The sequence below is a fragment of the Tauraco erythrolophus genome, chromosome 3 (genome assembly GCF_009769465.1).
Source record: "Tauraco erythrolophus isolate bTauEry1 chromosome 3, bTauEry1.pri, whole genome shotgun sequence".
Lineage (NCBI taxonomy): Eukaryota > Metazoa > Chordata > Aves > Musophagiformes > Musophagidae > Tauraco > Tauraco erythrolophus.
In genome coordinates, this window is record NC_141467.1 from 50210790 (window position 1) to 50229407 (window position 18618).

General features: G+C 40.8%; 1 protein-coding gene across 2 annotated transcripts in view; it reads left to right on the top strand.

The window, feature by feature from the left end:
- The first annotated feature begins 4646 nt into the window (after window positions 1–4646).
- MYOM1 (myomesin 1) overlaps window positions 4647–18618 on the top strand; it is a 75548-nt gene continuing 61576 nt past the window's right edge. For both annotated transcript variants that reach the window (XM_086609222.1, XM_009987363.2), the window contains exons 1-2: window positions 4647–5074; window positions 15652–15789. In XM_086609222.1, the coding sequence (XP_086465348.1) occupies window positions 4647–5074; window positions 15652–15789 (566 nt within the window). The remainder of the gene's footprint in view (window positions 5075–15651; window positions 15790–18618) is intronic.

The window sequence follows — 18618 nt, forward strand, 5'->3', positions numbered from 1 at the left end:
CAAAGAAAGTACATTTTTATTGAATTGTAACACGTATGGCTTTCTAGAGTTTTGCTGCTAACTGCTTCTCTAGATTGTCTGTCATTAAGCTGAAACACCTACATTACATGCATTGTGGCTTGGCATTAAAAAAAAAAGAAACTCAAAATATTCATATTCTTATGCCATGGCAAAGGTCAATACAGGGACTGATTTTTCCTACTTTCTGGTTCATGACACAATAAACTTTTTTTTTCTCTCTCTGACTTAACTAAGGAAAAAGAATCCTAGAAATAATTTTGAATTGGAATGCTGATTTTATATGGAATTTAGTGAAGATACTTAAAAGGGAAAGCGCTCAGTTTGAAGCTGCTGTCATCGTGTCTTTGCACAGAGATAGCACAGGGTATCGGTATCTGTCTCTGTCTCTCTCCCTCTTCGATGCTATATTTATCGCCCCCCTGGCCATAAAAGGTCTGGACTGGGGCTCTGACATTCCACTGACTGCAGGCATTATTTTTGTTCTGGACCTTGAAGTCCAGTCCTTACCCCTCGTCCTGACTACCTCTTTCTTTACTGGCTTCATCGTTGCTGTATTTCTCCGTTATCCATCCGCTTGAGAGCTATTCTGTTTGCTGCTGTTCATTTGGGCCCTGGTAAGTGTTCCTTTGTGACAGAAGATTTTCTGTGTTCAATTATTTTTGATATGAATCTGTAATGCCGAGTTAGTAGCTGCCTTTATTCTTCTGAGCTCAGCAGTTATTTGAGGGACTTGGGGACATTAACTGAAGACATCTGAAGGTTCAGCTGTGAAACAAAGCAAAGTAGTGCAAGGGCTCACTTATTATCGACTCGACTGTCCTTGTATATTGTCACAGTACTCTCAAGTGAAGCATGGTTTACTGAAATACAGGAGGAATTTGTCATGTAACCTCCTTTGGTATTAGAAATTGTGTAAATAATCCAAATATTTTCCAGTTGCATAGGATATCTTGTGATTTGTAAACCCATTGACTGAGCTGAAGGAAAAGTTATAATTTTTTTCCCTCCTTACAAGTGTTTCTGTTTTTTTTCTATTTCACTGTTTTCACTGATTGATGGAGTAGACCTTTGAAGAATTACACAGACCAGTAAATAGTGCAAGAGGTAAAGCCAATAAAATCACTTCCTTTAAGCACCTCTCCTATGAAGTCAGATGGGGTTGTTCAGCCTGGAGAAGAGAAGGCTCCAGGGAGATCTTACAGCAGCCTTCCAGTACATATAGGGGGTCTACAAGAAAGCTGAAGAGGGATTGGGTTTTTTGCAAGGGTGTGTAGTAATAGGACAAGGGGCAGTGGCTGTAAAATGAAAGAGGGTAGATTTAGATGAGATCTAAGGAAGAAAATTTTTACAATGAGGGTGGTGAAACACTGGAACAGGTTGCCCAGAGGAGTTGTGGATGCCCCAACCCTGGCAGTGTTCAAGGCCAGGTTAGATGAGACTTCAAGCAACCTGGTGTAGTGGAAGGTGTCTCTGCCCATGGCAGGGGGGTTGGAACTAGATGATCTTTAAGGTCCCTTCCAATCCAAACCATTCTGTGATTCTATGATTCTATAATGTGTAGCTAGGACCTATGAACAAATATAGAACTGTCTGCCTGCTCAGTAAAAACTCAGTTCATCAGCTGCTAACATATAGCTCCAAAACCTGCATACTCATCTAATTAGGGCTACTAATATTTTTAGGCAAAGCTCTGCATTTATGAAATCCTACACATATCTTGAGAGGGAGTGTTGCCTTCATACTAATGGGGGCTGATCAGCAGACACAAACTGCGGTGGTGCAGGTAGCATGGATTTTATAAAACTTAAGAGATGGAAGTCAATCTGATAATCAGACAGTGCTCCAAGTAGGAGCAAAATCCTTACAAGGTTCAGAGTTTCTTGTTATTTGTGGTGGCGTCACACTACTATGTGTGATCAGACTAGTGTAACTAACAGATCCTGATCTGTGAGCAATGCTTGCTGTTTCAGAGGAAATCTAAAACATAACTTATAGTGTGATAAAATACCTATAAAAGGAGTTCCCTCTTGTATTACATGAGTCAGAGTTGGCCTTTGATTTGAACCAGGAGAGCTGCTCAGCTCTTGCCTTACTGCCTTAGTTCTTTTATCATAGCCAACTCTTCTTACTCCTGAGGACTGTAGGGTACAGACCTTTTACATTTAGAAGAGACCTTTTACATTTAGAAGAAAAAGGTTGCCTTTGTACATTTTAAACATGCTGACTTTAAGTCAGCTGCTTGTTCTTTTGCTCTGATAAATGCAAATGAAATGCCTCATTTAACTTCTCCTTAATGGGCGACACATGCAGTGCTTTATACTTTTGTATCATCTTCCTTACTTTGAAGCCTGGAAGGTTGTGGGAATCCCTGAGCAACAGGACAGAATAGCTGCTAGCCTTGTGGCTGTTGTATCCATGATGAAGCTAGCCAGAGCTGTAAATAAAGCTGGTGAAGACAAAGGGAGACAACTGTGGTACTCTACAGAAGGAAAACAGGATGTTCTCATGCTCTTTCTCCTTCAGTGTGCAAAACAACACTCATCTGTAGGCCTTAACTTTGGTCAGCAGAGATCACAATGGCTTGCAAACCCTAAACCTGGCTCTGCGGAGCTGGGAGAGAAAACAAGGAAGAAAAATGGAGAAAAATCTTCTGAAACTAGGGAAGTTAAGAGGAACTACATACTACTGGAAGCCAAAAAAGTGAAATAAATAACAACACAAAGGCGTTAGAAACAAGAACACTAGACAGAATAGTTGCGTTCTTTAGACTTACATGAAAAATAACTAGCGGGATAAATAAGGGAGTTAAAGAGGAACATCAATTTTTGCTACAGAGAACAAAAGGCTAACGCTCTTTGCCATTCCTCTCCCTTCCTCAGGTAAAAATAAAGTAAATGGTTAAACTGGTCTCCTTGAAGTCATAGTTTCACTGTAAGCACGATATCAGCAATTTCTGGTACTTACTTAATCTTACTTTCTGGTCGGCTTTCTGCAAACAAGTGATCTATTCTGTTGTTACACAAAGAGCAGTTGCCTTCAGAGAGCATTGAAATATAAGAAAGTTGAAACTCTTTTTTTTTCATAATTTGTCTTAGTCTGGTGAGTACATGAGCAGTTATAAACCAGAACAATTTGCAATTTTTTCGCTCACTCTCAGAACAAAATACTAAAGAAAAAGCCAAGGACTAAAATCTAGGCAGCATAAAGACTGGACGTGGGGGGAGGGTGGGAGGTGGGGAGCGGAAATCTTGATTTTCGTGAAATTGAGATTACACTCCAGGTCTATAAGTGCATTTTATATCAGAACATCAGATAAGTTGTTTCATTAACATGAACAAAACCTGAAGCAGAACGAGTGTCCTATTGTTGTGAGTGATATTAAAAAAAAAACAATAACAAACACTTCTCAGCATTGTTTTGGGATCCTTAAACATTCCCCCGCTGCAGCTCATTTTTATTCATATTCACGTATCTCTTCGGGGACTATCCTAGCCATGTTGTAAGCCTAATCACCAGTGATAAGAGAAAGACAGGTTATCACAGGGATTAGTAGAGGCAAGTTGCATGTCAGAGAAGAAAACATCAATTTTAATAATAGCAAAATAAACCAATGATAAAATAAAGACTGAATTGTCAACTGAAAAAAATCCAAGGGAAATCCCTTCTTCATTCAACTCATCGCATTTTGAGAGGGGAACTACCTCTCATCTGATCAAATTTCCTACTATGAGCAACTGCAAGACAATCTACTGATGACTGTGTGAAGTAAAACTTAGATGAGGATGTTGTCTGGAGGAAGTTTCTTGATGATCTTGAACATGACATTCTAGGTGAAAAAAAAGAATCATTCAGACTGAGTAACATGATATTATTTTAGTCATCGCATACAGACTGCATCCCTGATTAAACTGTAAAAGTATGATAAGCCATTTTAAATGGATCTCAGGTACCACATACAAAATAATCAGTAATGCATGTTTACAGAAAAAAGTGGCATCCTTTTAATCTTAATGCTTTTAATTAACTGTTAAAATATTAAACAGAATATGGAATTCAATCTGAAAGTTTGATTACAAAAATTAACAAAAAGTACACGTATTTTTGTTTCAGCTTGCAAAGTACTGAATAGCCTTGTTGAAATTATTCGTGCTTTTTAAAATAATGTATTACTTTATTCTCTCTTTTGTAATTTAACAAAAAAATTTACACCATCTCTGAAGAAGCTGAAGCACATAAAATTTCACTAGTTACAGTAATCAGTGGAGAGGTTGAGTGTATAAAGCTTCAATAGCTTGCGGTAGCAGGGTGGCCAACTACAAATGAATGGACACAGTGCAAGATTTTCTACTCCTGATGAATGACATCTAAGCATCTTGAAACTTAAATACAAACCTATTTTAAAGTCTAAAAATCATCATAAAAAGATAACCTTAAATTTATTGATTTTGATTTTAGATTTTTGAAGTTTTAAGTTCCATGTTGGCTTTAATTTTCTGTATTATTTGCATGCAAACTCAGGAGTTTCTTTGACATTAGTCTTTATATTTGATCTGTTCTTTTTCAGGCACTATCCTGTTATATTTACATTCAGAAACGTGTAGTAAAAACAAAAGTAAAAGACACCCATGATGTCTTTACCTTTCTACCAAAGACACCATGAGCACTATGACCGTGCATACCGCCATAAAGCACTGCAGTCCACTGTAAGCCAGTACCAAAAGGAAACAAAGAGCAAGTCTGCTGTCTATGCTCAGGGATCTACAGCTTACTCTAGAGGCTCTGCAGCCTATCGCCATGCATCTGCAGCAGACTTCAGCCTTGACTCTTCAGCAGCATACAGTCATGGTTCTTCAGCCTATGACCTTGAGTCGGCAGCCTACAGCTATGGATCTACAACCTATGGTCACTCTGCTGCACAGAGTAAAAGATCTGCTGCCTACAGTCTTGACTCTGAATCCCTCAGCAAGAGCTCAGCTGCCTACAGCCATGGATCTGAATCAATCAACAAGCTGGCTGCAGCCTACAGGCTGGGAGCTGAAGCCTACAGTCTCGGGTAAGCAAATCTGTCTTTGAAAGAATATTCCCAAACAAAAGTGTCCAACGGTCTCCCATTGAAATCAATGGCAAAATTCTCCTCCTCTTCCACAGGAGTCGGCTCTGTAACTTGGTGTTAATTTTGCCTTCCAGCTTTTTCCTTTGGCAATGGGAAGGACTGTGGCCAGCTTAGTTTGTTGGACTAATTCATGTATGATAGTTGGATTGGCATAAGAGGAGCACTGGCAAAGAGCCACTGATGTGGCTGAATAATGACATATTCACACTCCATACTGGTTAGGCAAGAGCTACCTTTCCTTCCAAGTTGTTTAACCATAGTAGTACAGCTGAACTTAATATGCAGTGTGGGGATAGCTTTTGGTTTGGGGCTGGCTTTTATCTGGCTGGGTTGGAGCAGTAAAAGAACTTAGAGCTGTTCACACCAGTTTGAGCTGACATGTCCATATATCATTAAACAATTCTTCTTTGGCCTAATGGTTTCACTTTTCTGCTGAATGATTCAAGAAATTGAAATTTTTTCAGTGTATATTGGTTGAGGCATACTATTTCCAAAGTAGGAATACCCTGAAGTGTCCATCTTGCACTAGAAGAGCAGCTGTGCTTAGCTGCCACTTTTTTTTTGTTTAATTAAGATAATAAATATTACTAATTACATTAGCAGAATATTTTAGACATCATAGCCTCACGTTATTTGTATGGGTCTCAGAGATTTACAGAAATTGGGGGAGTATTAAAGTAAGATTAGAGCAGCTGTTAGCAATAGAGAAAATGATCAACAAATTATGGCCCAAAACATCTGCTTGTTGTTATATTAATATGAAATATAGAGTATTATTAGCAGAACTGATTGAGACTTTTCCATCAGAAAATTTAAATTTTGAGAACCGAATATCCTCCAAGCATTGTGGATGAAGACGGAACTTTGGCCAAAATCACTGAGGGAAAGACTACCTCTCCACAGTAAACAATACCTTGTGATTATAGCCTTCACTTGGCTTCCAGGAAGTTCAGGGTCAAGTGTGTTTGCCAGGGTCTGTTCAGGAATTTGAACCTCAGTCTGTTAGTGCCCAGATGAATGACTCGACTACCCGACTGTCTTGGGCTGGGTAATATCCAGCCTTTGCTTTTGAAACAATTTAACTTGTGTGAATAATTAACCACTAAGTAGAGCAGCAAGAAGCACATTTATAATCTGCTGATGAAGGGAAGCAAACTGGAGATGCCGGAACTCAGGGTTATGCTTCCAGAGAGAGCTGGGTAGGGGAAAATATTCCAATTTCTGCAGTGATGCAGCTGTGCCTACACGCTGTTGCTGAATTCTAACCCAAAGCCTCCCTGTTCTCATAGAAAACATTCCCATAAGAAATGGGACCATTACTTGAAGTTGCAAAAAATGATTGTTAAAATAACCTGTTTCTGAGTCCCAGTTACAAACACTTCAGTGACTCAGGTTTGTCAGATAAATTTCTTCTGAAACTTGTGTATTCTCACCTCTAACATCAGCAAAATAATATTAAAGGAAATGGAATTGCTGAATTGGGAGAGAAATGAAAATATTTCTAGGTTTCCTGAGGTTTTGTTTGAGACAATAGCTTTTGTTTTAAAATAGTATATTTGGTGATACTTCCCAGCTACTCTGAAGTAAAAGATTTGCCAACAGATTGATATACTATCCTGGTAATGAGGAGAAGAATGTCTCAGCTGTAACTTATTTTTTTCTGTGATCCTGTCCTTGTGTTGGAGGTTTGAGAAACTCAGCGCTCCTATATAAGCCTAGGACTCGGGAGATTAGAGCTACGCAATTTCAATCCCTCTTGCACAAAACTTAATTAATACATGAGAGAATACGATTCTGAATGATAATCTCAGTTTTTAACCTGATTTTATGGTTAATATGGCCTCTGTGTTGGTATTTATTTGGTTTTTACAGCCCATTTTGCTACAATTTGCAAGAGGTAAAATATAACAACTAATGCAACTATATGTTTAAATGGAGTGCCAGTTTAAAGTAATTCTTTCCAAGCTTGTACTATCTTCTTCATGTAGCCCGAAACACTTCAAGGGATAATTTGGACACAATGTGGACAAAAAGTGTTCTTAAAATAAATTAGGCAAATCAAAGACACTCTGATTTGATCATTACGAAAGGAATGGTGTAGCAAAAAAGAAAGACAGTCTTCAAACGCTTTCAGTTTTCAAAAAGTAGAAAGGGCTCTGAACTGAAATGCTGCGTCTAAATGACCTACAACAGAAGTGATTGCTTGACACCTGAATGGACACACAAATCCACATCCAGACAAAAGTCTTCAGCTAACAACTGATTATTGCATATCACTGGATTTTAACATCAAATATACATTTATGAATAGTGGATATAGTGTTGTGGACAAACCCCCTTAAGCCCAATAGGGAAAGTATACTATTCAAATACAGAGCTTTTATTCAGGTCACTTCCTATTTTTATCCAACGTAGCTTCCGCTAAACTTTACTATCATCCTCTTCTGTAGCCACCTTACAGAAGAGAGTGTTTATAAAGCCACAGTGTTGACATGCAGTCAGTGCTATGTGAGGAATTTGTCACGGGAAAGCATTGGAGAAGGACTAGGGACTAGGTAACCTGTAAGATCTTGATCTGAACCCAATTCTCGGACGTCGAAGCCTTGCTCGAGTGGAAAACATGCGCAGAGCATAGACATAGACAGCTTTAAGGAGATGCAGTTTGCTTTTCATGAGGACAAAACAGGCTTCATTTGGACGTGAGCTGTCCCTTGCTCACATTCCAAGTCTTCTTCACGCCATGACAGCTTGAAGAAGTAAAAGGAGAGAAATGAAAACTGGCAAAATCAAGAGCAGATACAGAAGCTTGCAGCTTTGCTGGCCACAGTTTGCCAAAACTACAAAACCTTGGGCTCCTAAAAGAAAGCGAGTCTCACTGTGTAAAGTTGCCACTTCACACCTAGACCTCTCTACCAGCTCACTGGGCCACCTCCAGCCAAACGCTGCTTCTTCGGCCTCTGCAGACCCAGGAGGAACGGAGTGTGCTGCTTCCTCTGAGAAGAGGGCAGGGTCTGTACAGGCAAGGGGTGGCAGCCCTCTCCCAAAACTGTTGTTGTGGTCACCCCTTCTCTTCCCTGTCCCACCCTTGGGGGCTGCCAGCGTGGGCAGGTTGGTGTCTATGGGAGAACCTTCTTCCCATGACACTGCTCCATCCTCCATATGCTTTTGAGAAGCTTTGAGTCAGGTTTGACAAAGCTGCTTATAGGGCTATGGGTCTGTCAAACGACACTGCAGGATTAAAACCACTTACTTTTTTTTTTGAAGCTCAGTCATTTGCCTTTGCTCAAACTTTCACTGCTTTTCTACGTGTTATTTACCTGGCCAGCAGCACCAGATAACGCCATTGTGTCACAGGCTGGTTATTGACCACCAAATGGGCCGGAGGCTTGCTTAGAGAGAAAATACAAGATATTGGTGTGACTCAGGTATTTGCATATATCTTGCAGGTCAGGAGAAATAGCAAAGACGACATGGCATAATTCAGGTGAATCAAGCAAACAAAGGAGAGATGCCTTACTAACTTGCAATTAATTAGGCTGCCAGACAGTAAGAGTGGAGGCTGTTCTAGCAATATCGTAACCAGGATCAGGACAGGGCTAAGTAAACAACACACTTTAAGAAACATGAGGAGACTATGATCTTGAGATCCCTACTGGCACTGCTCCTCAGTTGGTTTATTATAGGTGAGGGTTAAGAAGGCGGCTTCCAAACGTCAGAGCCAAGCATGGAAATTGCTTTAATGAGACTTGCTATGAGCAAATAATTCCCTTTTAAAAAAGTTTGTTGTGGAAGCTGTGTTAGGGAACAGCATGATTATTGCCGGCAATATTGCCTGGGCCTGTAACAAATCTGTCAGTAACTGAAAATGAAGGTAGTCACCGGAGAGCACTTCTCATCTTTAGAGGCTGGCTTTAAAGAGCTTTCTTGTGAGAGAGAGCTCTTTTTTTTTTTTCTCTCTCCTGTAACTGGATTTGCCAATCCACTTTCTCCTCTTTACAGTGAGTAAATTCAAACATTGCCTATTAGGAAAGAAGTAGCTGCTGGAAAGAGAGCCTGGAAAATGCCTCTTGGCTAATGGAGCTCCTCCAGCAGGTACAGCTGGTACAGCTATGGTGTATACCAAGAGTATCCCTGTCTGCTGTCAGAATAAAGTGAGAGAGAGACGTAACAAAAGCATGCTAAGGACAAGATACATGATTTTCCAAAGATATAAATGAGCTTACAGTTCCCTTTTCATGAGGAGTGAATTATCTAAAGAACAGGGTGCTGTGGTTCGTAGGACACGTTTCTACATCCACTGGGTGCAGGATCTCTTTGTGCAGGGGGGCAAACCTGTCCCTTCAGGCACGGAAACAAGGGCGGTGCCAACATATTGAAGTATATTTATATCTGAGAATAAGACATCAAAACAAAACCTCTGGTTGGGAGTTTCAGAGGCCCTGCATGATGTTGTTTTATTTGGTTCCTCTGTTGGGCTATAAGGAAAAGCTAACAGTGTCCATCTGTTTTTCACATCTCTACAGGACACCACCTGTGCCTTTGGCCTTTACAGTCACCCAACTCCCAATTCAGTGACTCTACTGAGAAACTAAGAAAATGCCAGCATTGATATTTTAGCATGCGGAAAACCATCAAGAAATGAGGACACTAAGCTTGAGTCACCAATCTTGATAAGGCAATACAGATAGTATCTGACGTGGAAAAAAACATACATACGCTAGCTGGGCATATCAAATGAGGCTGAAAGCTGTTAAAAGGTCATGGTACTGTTCCTCCCTGTGAAACTGGAGAGCACTGATACTCTGCTCCTTCTCCTCTAGGGAGATTCTGTTCCACATATCAGGTAAAAGGTTGGAACATTTTAAAATAAAGGGCAAGGTTTTAGAATCTGGTTCAAAAAAGCAGAGTCCTCCTTTGGGCTACCTAAATAATGGATGCAGGCAGGGTTTGGGTTTTGTGTTGCACAGGAAGAAATAGTACTAACACAAAAGGAAAACAAGGAAATAAACTTCATGATAAAAGTAGTGACCAATTTGTTTTCCCATGCAAAAATCTCCATTTGAATATACATTTCTACTAGCCTCCATATAGCTCTGCCTGAACAAAAGCAGACAATAGGAGGATTTGGAATGGAGAAACATTTTCTACTGCTTAAAATTTTTTCATCTCATCTTTTGGTGTTACTCTGGATACCTCTCTGAAAGCACCAGCTGGATGCTCTGTGGTCATGAATCAATCAGATATTTCAGAACAGCTATGAGGGAAACTGAAAATAAAACAGAAAGCATATCATGTCAGTATGTTAATCCGAAGTATGCTCATAGCTGAAATACTGGGTGCAGTTCTGATCATCTGATCTGAAACTAGAAAAGGGTCAGAGATCAGCCAGGAGGGTAGCGGGAGGTGTGGAATACCTTCCACCTAGAGAAGGTAAGACACTGGGGCTCTCATCTTGGGAAGGATGCAAACGTGGCCATGTAATATTAATGTATAAAACAGTGAAAGATGTACAGAGCGAACAAGGAACATTTTTTCACTATTTCTCATGCAGAGCAGCATGTAAGCACAAAAGAGATTATAAAGTTGAAGATTAAAACAGGTTCAAAAGAAAGTGTCATTTTCATATATAAATGTATTTAATAATTAATTATTATTATTAATAATAATAATAAAAATGTAAGCTGGCTGCTACAGCTGGGGTGTAACCTCTGGCTCAGGATATACCTAGGTGTTTGCTTGAAATCAAAAGGTTTTATTGAGGGAAGTATTCTCTACATAAGCTTTCTTTTTACCTCCTCTTAACCATTGCTGGAAGAGGAAATGGGTCTGTCGTGGTTTAGCCCAGCCGGCAGCTAAGTTACCGTGCAATTGTTTGCCCACTCCTCCCCTTCAGTGAGATAGAGAGGGGAAAAATGTAACAAAAGGGCTGAGAGTCGAGATAAGAACAAGGAGGGATCACCCATCAACCATGGCTCTGGGGCAAAACAGACTCAGCCTGGGGACAAATCGATTTAATTATTAACGGTTACTTGAGAGGATAACAAGAAACAAAGCCAGATCTTAAAAATACCTTCCTCCCACCCCTCCTTTCTTCACGACTCTACCTCCTCCCCCCTCAGTGGTGCAGGGGGACTGGGAATGGGGGGTTGCAGGTCAGTTTGTCACAGGTTATTTCTGCTGCTGCTTTCTTAAAGGAGGAAGACTCCTTACGCTCTTCTCCTCTGCTCCAGTGGATCTCCTCCTCATGGGATAGTCCACAGAATTCTCCAATGTGAGTCCTTCCCACAGGATGCAATCCTTACCCATCAAATTGCTCCGGTGCAGGCTTCTTCCCCACAGAGTCACAGCTTCTTAGGGAGTTGCCACCTGTTCTGGCGTGGGGTTCTCCACGGGCTTCAGATGCCTCTTTACTTTGTTGTTAGTCTCCAGCAGCCTACTAAGACCATTCTCTATGACTTCCTTCAAGCACAGGCATCTCTGCTCCAAAGTGGGCTCCTCCACGGGCTGCGGGTGGGTCTCTGCTCCACCGTCTCTCTCATGGGTGGCAGAGGGGCCGCTGCCATCTCACCATGGGCTGCAGGGGAATCTCAGCTCCAGCACACCTCCTCCTGGTCCATTTCACTGACCTTGGTGCCTGTGTGGCCATTTCTCTCGGGTCTCAGTCCTCTCTCTGCTGCAGCTGTGCTGGGCCAAACAAACCTCGGCAGTCCTGGCAGGACGAACTCTGCCCAGTGGGCGCCCTGGGAGTGGGGCATTTCGGAGCTCTCCAAGCCACACTGCTGTGGCCATCTCCAGTTGAGTGGCACTGGCCCAGAGTGGGCAGCCACCAGCCCAGGAGGTCAGTGAGGGGAGGCAGCTCCCCACCTCTTCCCTCTCTTCACTGCAGATCTGAGCTCGCTTCAGGCTCTTTTGTCCCTGTCTTAAATAGGGCATTCGCAGAGGTGCTGATTGGCACCTGAGGGAGACAGGGAGTCCGACCTGGCCAGAGACTGGTCCAGCTGAGTAGTTGGAGCCTGGGAAAATTTTTTCACAGCTACTTACAGGGGCTATCTCTGCAGCCCTTCCCATGCTACCAAAACCCCATCATCTAAAAGCACAGGGTCTAAAAGCACCACTGGCATTATTCAGTGAACACTTTTCACCAGGGCCCTGCTTGGTCCAGGACAAGTTTTAGGAAGAGGAAATGACTGGAGTATATTTGTTGAAGTGTCATGTTAGCAACCTGAGAAAAACAGACAATTACGGGATCCACGGAGATCCATTATTCAGCTCACAATTATCATCTGCGCTTTTGATAGCTGAGTGCTTCTCTTCTGTACCAGTACAACATATTGGGACCCAGCCCTTGCTCTTAGAAGACAGCATGATGACTCCCATTGCGGTTGCCCCTACCAGAGAAAGAAGAAGAGAGGAAAAGTCACCTAGAAAGGTGTTTTTCCGGTCCTGAGCACATACACTCAAGGGCCAACCAAAGGATGCAATAAAATGAAGGATCCAGGAGCAGTAATCCTGAAAATAATCAGGTGGCTGTGGCAAAAGATGCTTCACTCAAGAGACATGCAGTTTAGAAAACTCAGAAGGGAGTGGGAATCAGCTATGCATATACAGTGTTTTTTATCCTAGTCATCATACCTCAACAAAAGTCCCAGTTCATCCCTGTTTCTCAGACTCCATTGTGATGGAGATCTCTGGCATTAAACTGAAGGATTTGAGGGATATTTTCATAAAGCCAGCTATGGAAACAGAAAAAATGAAAGCAAGATTTTCAACTTCAAACACTTGGAGTGTTTGATTAAAAAACCAGCCATTGAGCAAACAGAACCTATAGAAATTTATTCCTTCCTTTTCATTTAATTTTAGAGAGTTATAAGTGAAAGACAGGAAAAAAAACCATATGGGAGAGACATCAACAAAAGGCCTGACAGAGAGTGGTGGGAACTGCTATGTACACTCCCCATTAATTCCCTATATGAGTGTGTAATCTGGACCTAAACTGAAAACTAAACTAACATGACAGCCAAATTCTCCTTCAACAGCAAAGAGCAAGTCTGGATTTAACAGTGCTGAAAATGCCTGAGCTGAGATTTTCACCACATTGCATCTACTTTTATGAAAATAGAAACTTCTTGACACTTAAGCTGAAGTTCAAGTGACACTGTGATCCTTCTCGATGTAGAAACAACCAGGAATCAAGTGGCCTTCTAAAGGGTTCTGCCTAAAGACCCTAGGAAATTCATTGTCAGTCAGAGTTAAAATTCCAGGTTTGTCCCGTTCTAAAATAGGACAGGAATAAGTCACCTGCTAAGCAAAGAACTGCTGCTGCTTACAGACCGTAGTTCATTTCGGAAAAAATAATTAAAATACTTTGCTGTTGATGTTTCTCATCATTTATTTGACGAGTTCTCCCAGCACGTTTGTCGTTGACTGTAGTGATTGCATCACATCGTTGCCCAACCCAGGAGAGAGGTCATTGCATACCCCCATTTCACTCCATCTCTTCCCTGTTATTTTACTCTGCCTGGGCTGTTTTCAAGTGTTTTCTGTGGGGATTTCTGTCCCTAAAGCTGGCTTCACCTCCCTCTCACTTCCTCCCTGGTTGCCTTGGGCAGTGGCTGGCATCAGATCCTGGTGCAGAGTGCCTCTCTCTCCTGTAGACCCAATCTGTGCCTTAACTCACCCAGCGGTGCCTGCTGTGATGAACCCCCAGCCCAGTCCTGTGGTGTGTGCCACAGTTCCTCTCCGGTTGTGCTTTTGTTTGCATGGAAACCAGGATACGGGAGGAGGAGGAGGAAGGAAGGAGAATTGGTGCAAATTTTTTTTATGCCCCATACTGAGCGTTTCTTGGCTGTGGTGCTGTAGGCATGGTGACGGTGGCTACAAAGAGAGCACCCAGGGAGCACAGAGGAGTGGGCTGCCTCACTGTGATGCTGGGCAAGCCAAATACAGTCACATCTGATGAAAGGGGGACTAAGCAGAAAGGAAGGGAAACTCTCACTGGTGATGCTGGGAGTGGTAGGGCAAAGAGAAGAGGGTTGGAAAACAGATATAGGAGAGGATGTGAAGTTCAGGCAAGGAACTAGATGGGGAAGGAGAATAGATGGCAGTAAGAAAGCCATTAAGAGAGCTAGAGAATAGGAGACTGATTTAACAGGCTCTGGGAGAGAACTCAATCTGAGCAAAGGAACAGGCACAAAGAAATGAAGGAAAGAAAGATGGGAGAATGAAATTGGATCCATGTGATCTCACACACAGTCTAACATGGATAGAGTATTAACACATATTTTGGAAATTATGCTTTCTTCCTGGTATGACTTGTGCTGATGGCACCTCTGGAGCTTGGTACTTTTGCAGGGCTGCAGTCGAAGGAAAACATTAGCCTAAGCGTGTATCTGCAATCTTACATAACACGTGTGTCACTTTCTCAGGGCCCAGTGCTAGTACGAGTTTTGCCTATGCGTGTACAGCAGTGTAAGCCATGCAGGGTGTGGGACGCAGGTTAGTCGTGTCTGTGGCACGCGTCTGGGCTAACAAGCCTTGCTGGGAAACCACGTGCCTCAATTCTGCTCCAGTATCTATGCACGTAAGAGGTAAGCTTATGCTGCGCAGACAGATCTCCAGACCAGAAGCAGATTCACATCTGATTTTCCTTGGCAATGTTGAGATGGAGATGAATAGACACTTTGGGGGTTTATAAAAGAGTGACAGCTAATTAGAATATTCCATAGATCTGGGAGTTAAGAGATGTGTTGCATTGGGAAAGGAGGACAGAGGTATTTGGAGCTTTGTTAACATAATTTGTAACCGTGTTAAAAATTATCCCAGAATGACTGCCTCGAATACACTTCACACACTTCAGAATCCCTCCCAGGCCGGTGGGGAGGGGAAGTCTTCCCTTTGGTTTGCTCTTCTTTCTTTCCACTCATTCTCCATTTGTCTGTGCTATGCTAAATGGTGTCACTTCACTCAGCTCTCTGCTTTCAATGGATTGGGATGGTATAGGAGAGCAGCTGGAATGGCAACACCAGTTACTGAGCAATACGTTGCCCTACAATTTCTGTAGAGATACTTAAATGCATTATTACTTTGAATATATTTGCACACCAACATTTTGGTTGGGGACCAGACAATTTCAGGACTGTAAATTTTGGAAAAGTACAGGTTATGAGTTCAGATGCAATCTTCAGAATTACTCGTTGGTCTCAATGATTTCAGCATCTACCAAAACTGGATATACAAACTCTTCAAGTCCCAAACGAAGAAGCTATTAAATGCACATTGCTATCAGATATGTAATTTATTTGCTTTATTTAGATTTAATCTCAAGGGACATCAGTGTTATAATGATGAGTTTGTCAAAAGTTCATTTATTAATAACTCTGAAGCCATGACTATTAAAAATGATATTTTCTTGCTTATCAAACAAGAGACAGTAAAAATTTTTAGTATGTTAATCTTATTGTGGAGTGTTTCTTAACAGTTTTTTTTTCTGAATTTAGCAATATTTTTTTTTATTTCAGACTGAAAGATTCCAATTTAATGATTGAAGATCAGTCCTATAAGATGAGTCCCAAAGCAAAGAGAGCAAAACAGAGTTTGGTATCTGAGGACAAAGAGAACGAAGCCATAGACTACTCAGTACCGATATTCACAGGACGGTACGTTCATTTTGCTTTTGTTTGGTATATTAGTTCTGACATTTTATTAACAAATTATAAAATAACAAATCCATTAATCTTTTTTTACACTCATGGATCTCGAAGTGATTGTTTGCATTTCACAGGAGTGATAAAAAGACAGAGAAGTCAAGTGACTGGCAGAAAATCAGATATTGAGCATCCAGATGCCAGGACAAATGAACTTAGGTGTCTGGACTTTGTTTTGAACACCTTGCCAGGGCCACTTTCTATGAAATTAAGATATAATTATAACCTTGGTTATTGAGAACTGGACGAGCATGTTGTCCACATTATTTAGTTTATACTTTTGGTTTGTAGACTTGTTCTGTAATTCAATGTCTTTTACCAAGCATTAAACATAGAAACAACGAAACAGTGTGCTAATGTTTTGTCCTGGCACAGAGAAAATCTGGAATGAAACCAAATACTTTCTCAAATCATCATAATGATTCATACTGATCTCACGTGTGGTGGTATTTATTGCATGGTTACTACTGATGTAATACGCTTTACTGCAGCAGTGTCCTCAGTAAAGCTGAATGTGAACTTTATGTGGAAGCCAGAACCAACACAATCAAGGAGGCGGCTCTGCCCTTTTTGGGGTATGGCATACTGATTTTATTAGAAGTCTCTGACAGTTTCAGCATAGTCACATATTTAGATTAATACAAACCAGGGTGTGCCATGGAAAATAGATTCCTGATTGGAGGCCTGGAGAAAAATTTCTTGCTCACTTGCAGTTGAACAGAAATCTTCCTTCAACTTGTCTTTCTTCAGCACAGTATTTTTCATGGGATGCTTTCAAATTGTTTCTGGGAGCCAGTGCTTTCCGTCTACTGCTTATTCAACACTCAATGTTACTTATGTTTCGTGTTCAAACTTATGCTTTCATTTGAAACTGAGTTCCATCTTGTCAGTGGGAGATGTTATTGCGTTGGCCTTCTGAGTGTTTGTGATGCTTTTGTGATAAGACCAGCAGTTTTGGTTTTTATTCATTCCCTCCCACTGTCCTGGAGTAATTTTTTTCTCACCCCTTGTACATTTCTGTGTCAGATTCATTGCTCTTTGATCCAACCAATATTCAGAAGCGCACACTGTTGCATTTTTAAATAATTTCTTCAGAATTTCAGCTATATCTTCTCTCACAGAAATACATAAATATGTCTCACACAAAATTTTCAGTAACATATTTTCAAGGCTTCTCAGTACCTTTGTGCTTCACCCACTGTTTCTGTTTATGTAGCAGTAGATTCACAGTTCACCATCATCTGTCTCCCATGTCCTCAAACACAAACATCCTCCTTTCTCACTGTGTCTAGAGTCTACAAATGAAAAAATTTATAGTGTCAGTCAATAGATGAAAATCATGACTGATGACTAGTACTCCTGGATGATGATCTTAGCTTTTTTATAGGCCGCTGTGATCTTAACACATCATGTTAACATCTTAATGAATCTTAACAAATAATATTTTTTATTTTCATTTGTTTATAAAATGAATACAGTAATATCTAACTCAGTGTGATGGGTTGTAGCTTCATTTATTTATGTCTGAGCAATACCTTTGGATCCTACATTAAAAGATACTGTTGGATTCTTACTTCATTGTTACTGTTCTTCTTCTTACTGTTGTTGGTATCAATCTTACTTTTTGCTCATGGCAACTCAGAAAGTTGTGTGTGTTTTTGTGCCACAGAAATGACCTAAATATTTTTTTTTTAATTAGTTAAAAAATACTAAAAGGACATATGATGATTATTAGGGTGCCCAACTCAACATGGCATGAAATGGTTGGGATATGTGTTTTAGGCTTTTTTCTGTTGGCATCGTGTTCATGACTGCATGCCAAGACTGCGGAAGTTGCATGCCACATTCCTGTCAGATATTTTTGTTTGAAAGATAACAGCTGAAGCCCATTGAACCATGTGCATGTTACATGTCATTCCCAAATTCCCCTGTGAAATTGATGTGTTGTTTCCCATGGACAGATAGCTTTTACAAGGAATAGTTATTTATAAAGGTCAGCTCTCTGTGGGTTCATCGGAGCTGTTTTCCGTGCTGCTGGACGACCTTCAGCGCCGTGTCACCGTTTCCATTATTTGGTTCTATTTTGGAGGCCTCAGGTTCTGCTGTAAAAAACTCCCTCATTCACATTATTCACTTCCCAACTGTTCTTCTGAAACACCTTGCCTAATCCTTGCAAGATAAAAATAAGGACTGCCAGCCTGTATTCTAGATAATAAAACACAGTCTGATTTAAATGCCATAAGTGCTAAAGATACTGGATGTGGCTTGTGGAACTATTTGCAACCATTAATAAGCCTTTGTTAAAGGACTGCAGATGGCAAATATCCTTTAAATAATACTTTGCATGTGCCATTTGGAGTTTGATCCCATTGTTTCTGTTTGAAAAGTGTTTTCTACTGAAACTCCTGAGACTTGACTGCAGAATCAGTTCTTAAATGGTACTGTGTGCCATTTCTGATGCATTCATCATTTCAGGGAACATGTTTCTCTTTGATCTGACAAGATTATAACAGGAAGAAATTATTAGCAAATCTAAATATTTAATACTGTTGATCTGGGGACTATTCTTGCAGATGACTAGGCTGAGTCCTATATTAGCCTGAGGATATTCATCAGCTCCCAGAAGATGCTTTATGCCTTGAGGAGTGGGTCCATACTGTGAAGTTGCTGAGATCTTAACTACTGTAATTAAAGAGAAAATAATGTCAGCTTGCCTTTGAAGAAAAATGCCACTGGCTCATTTAAACTGAATGTAGATAGCTAAATTCATATTCATTAAAC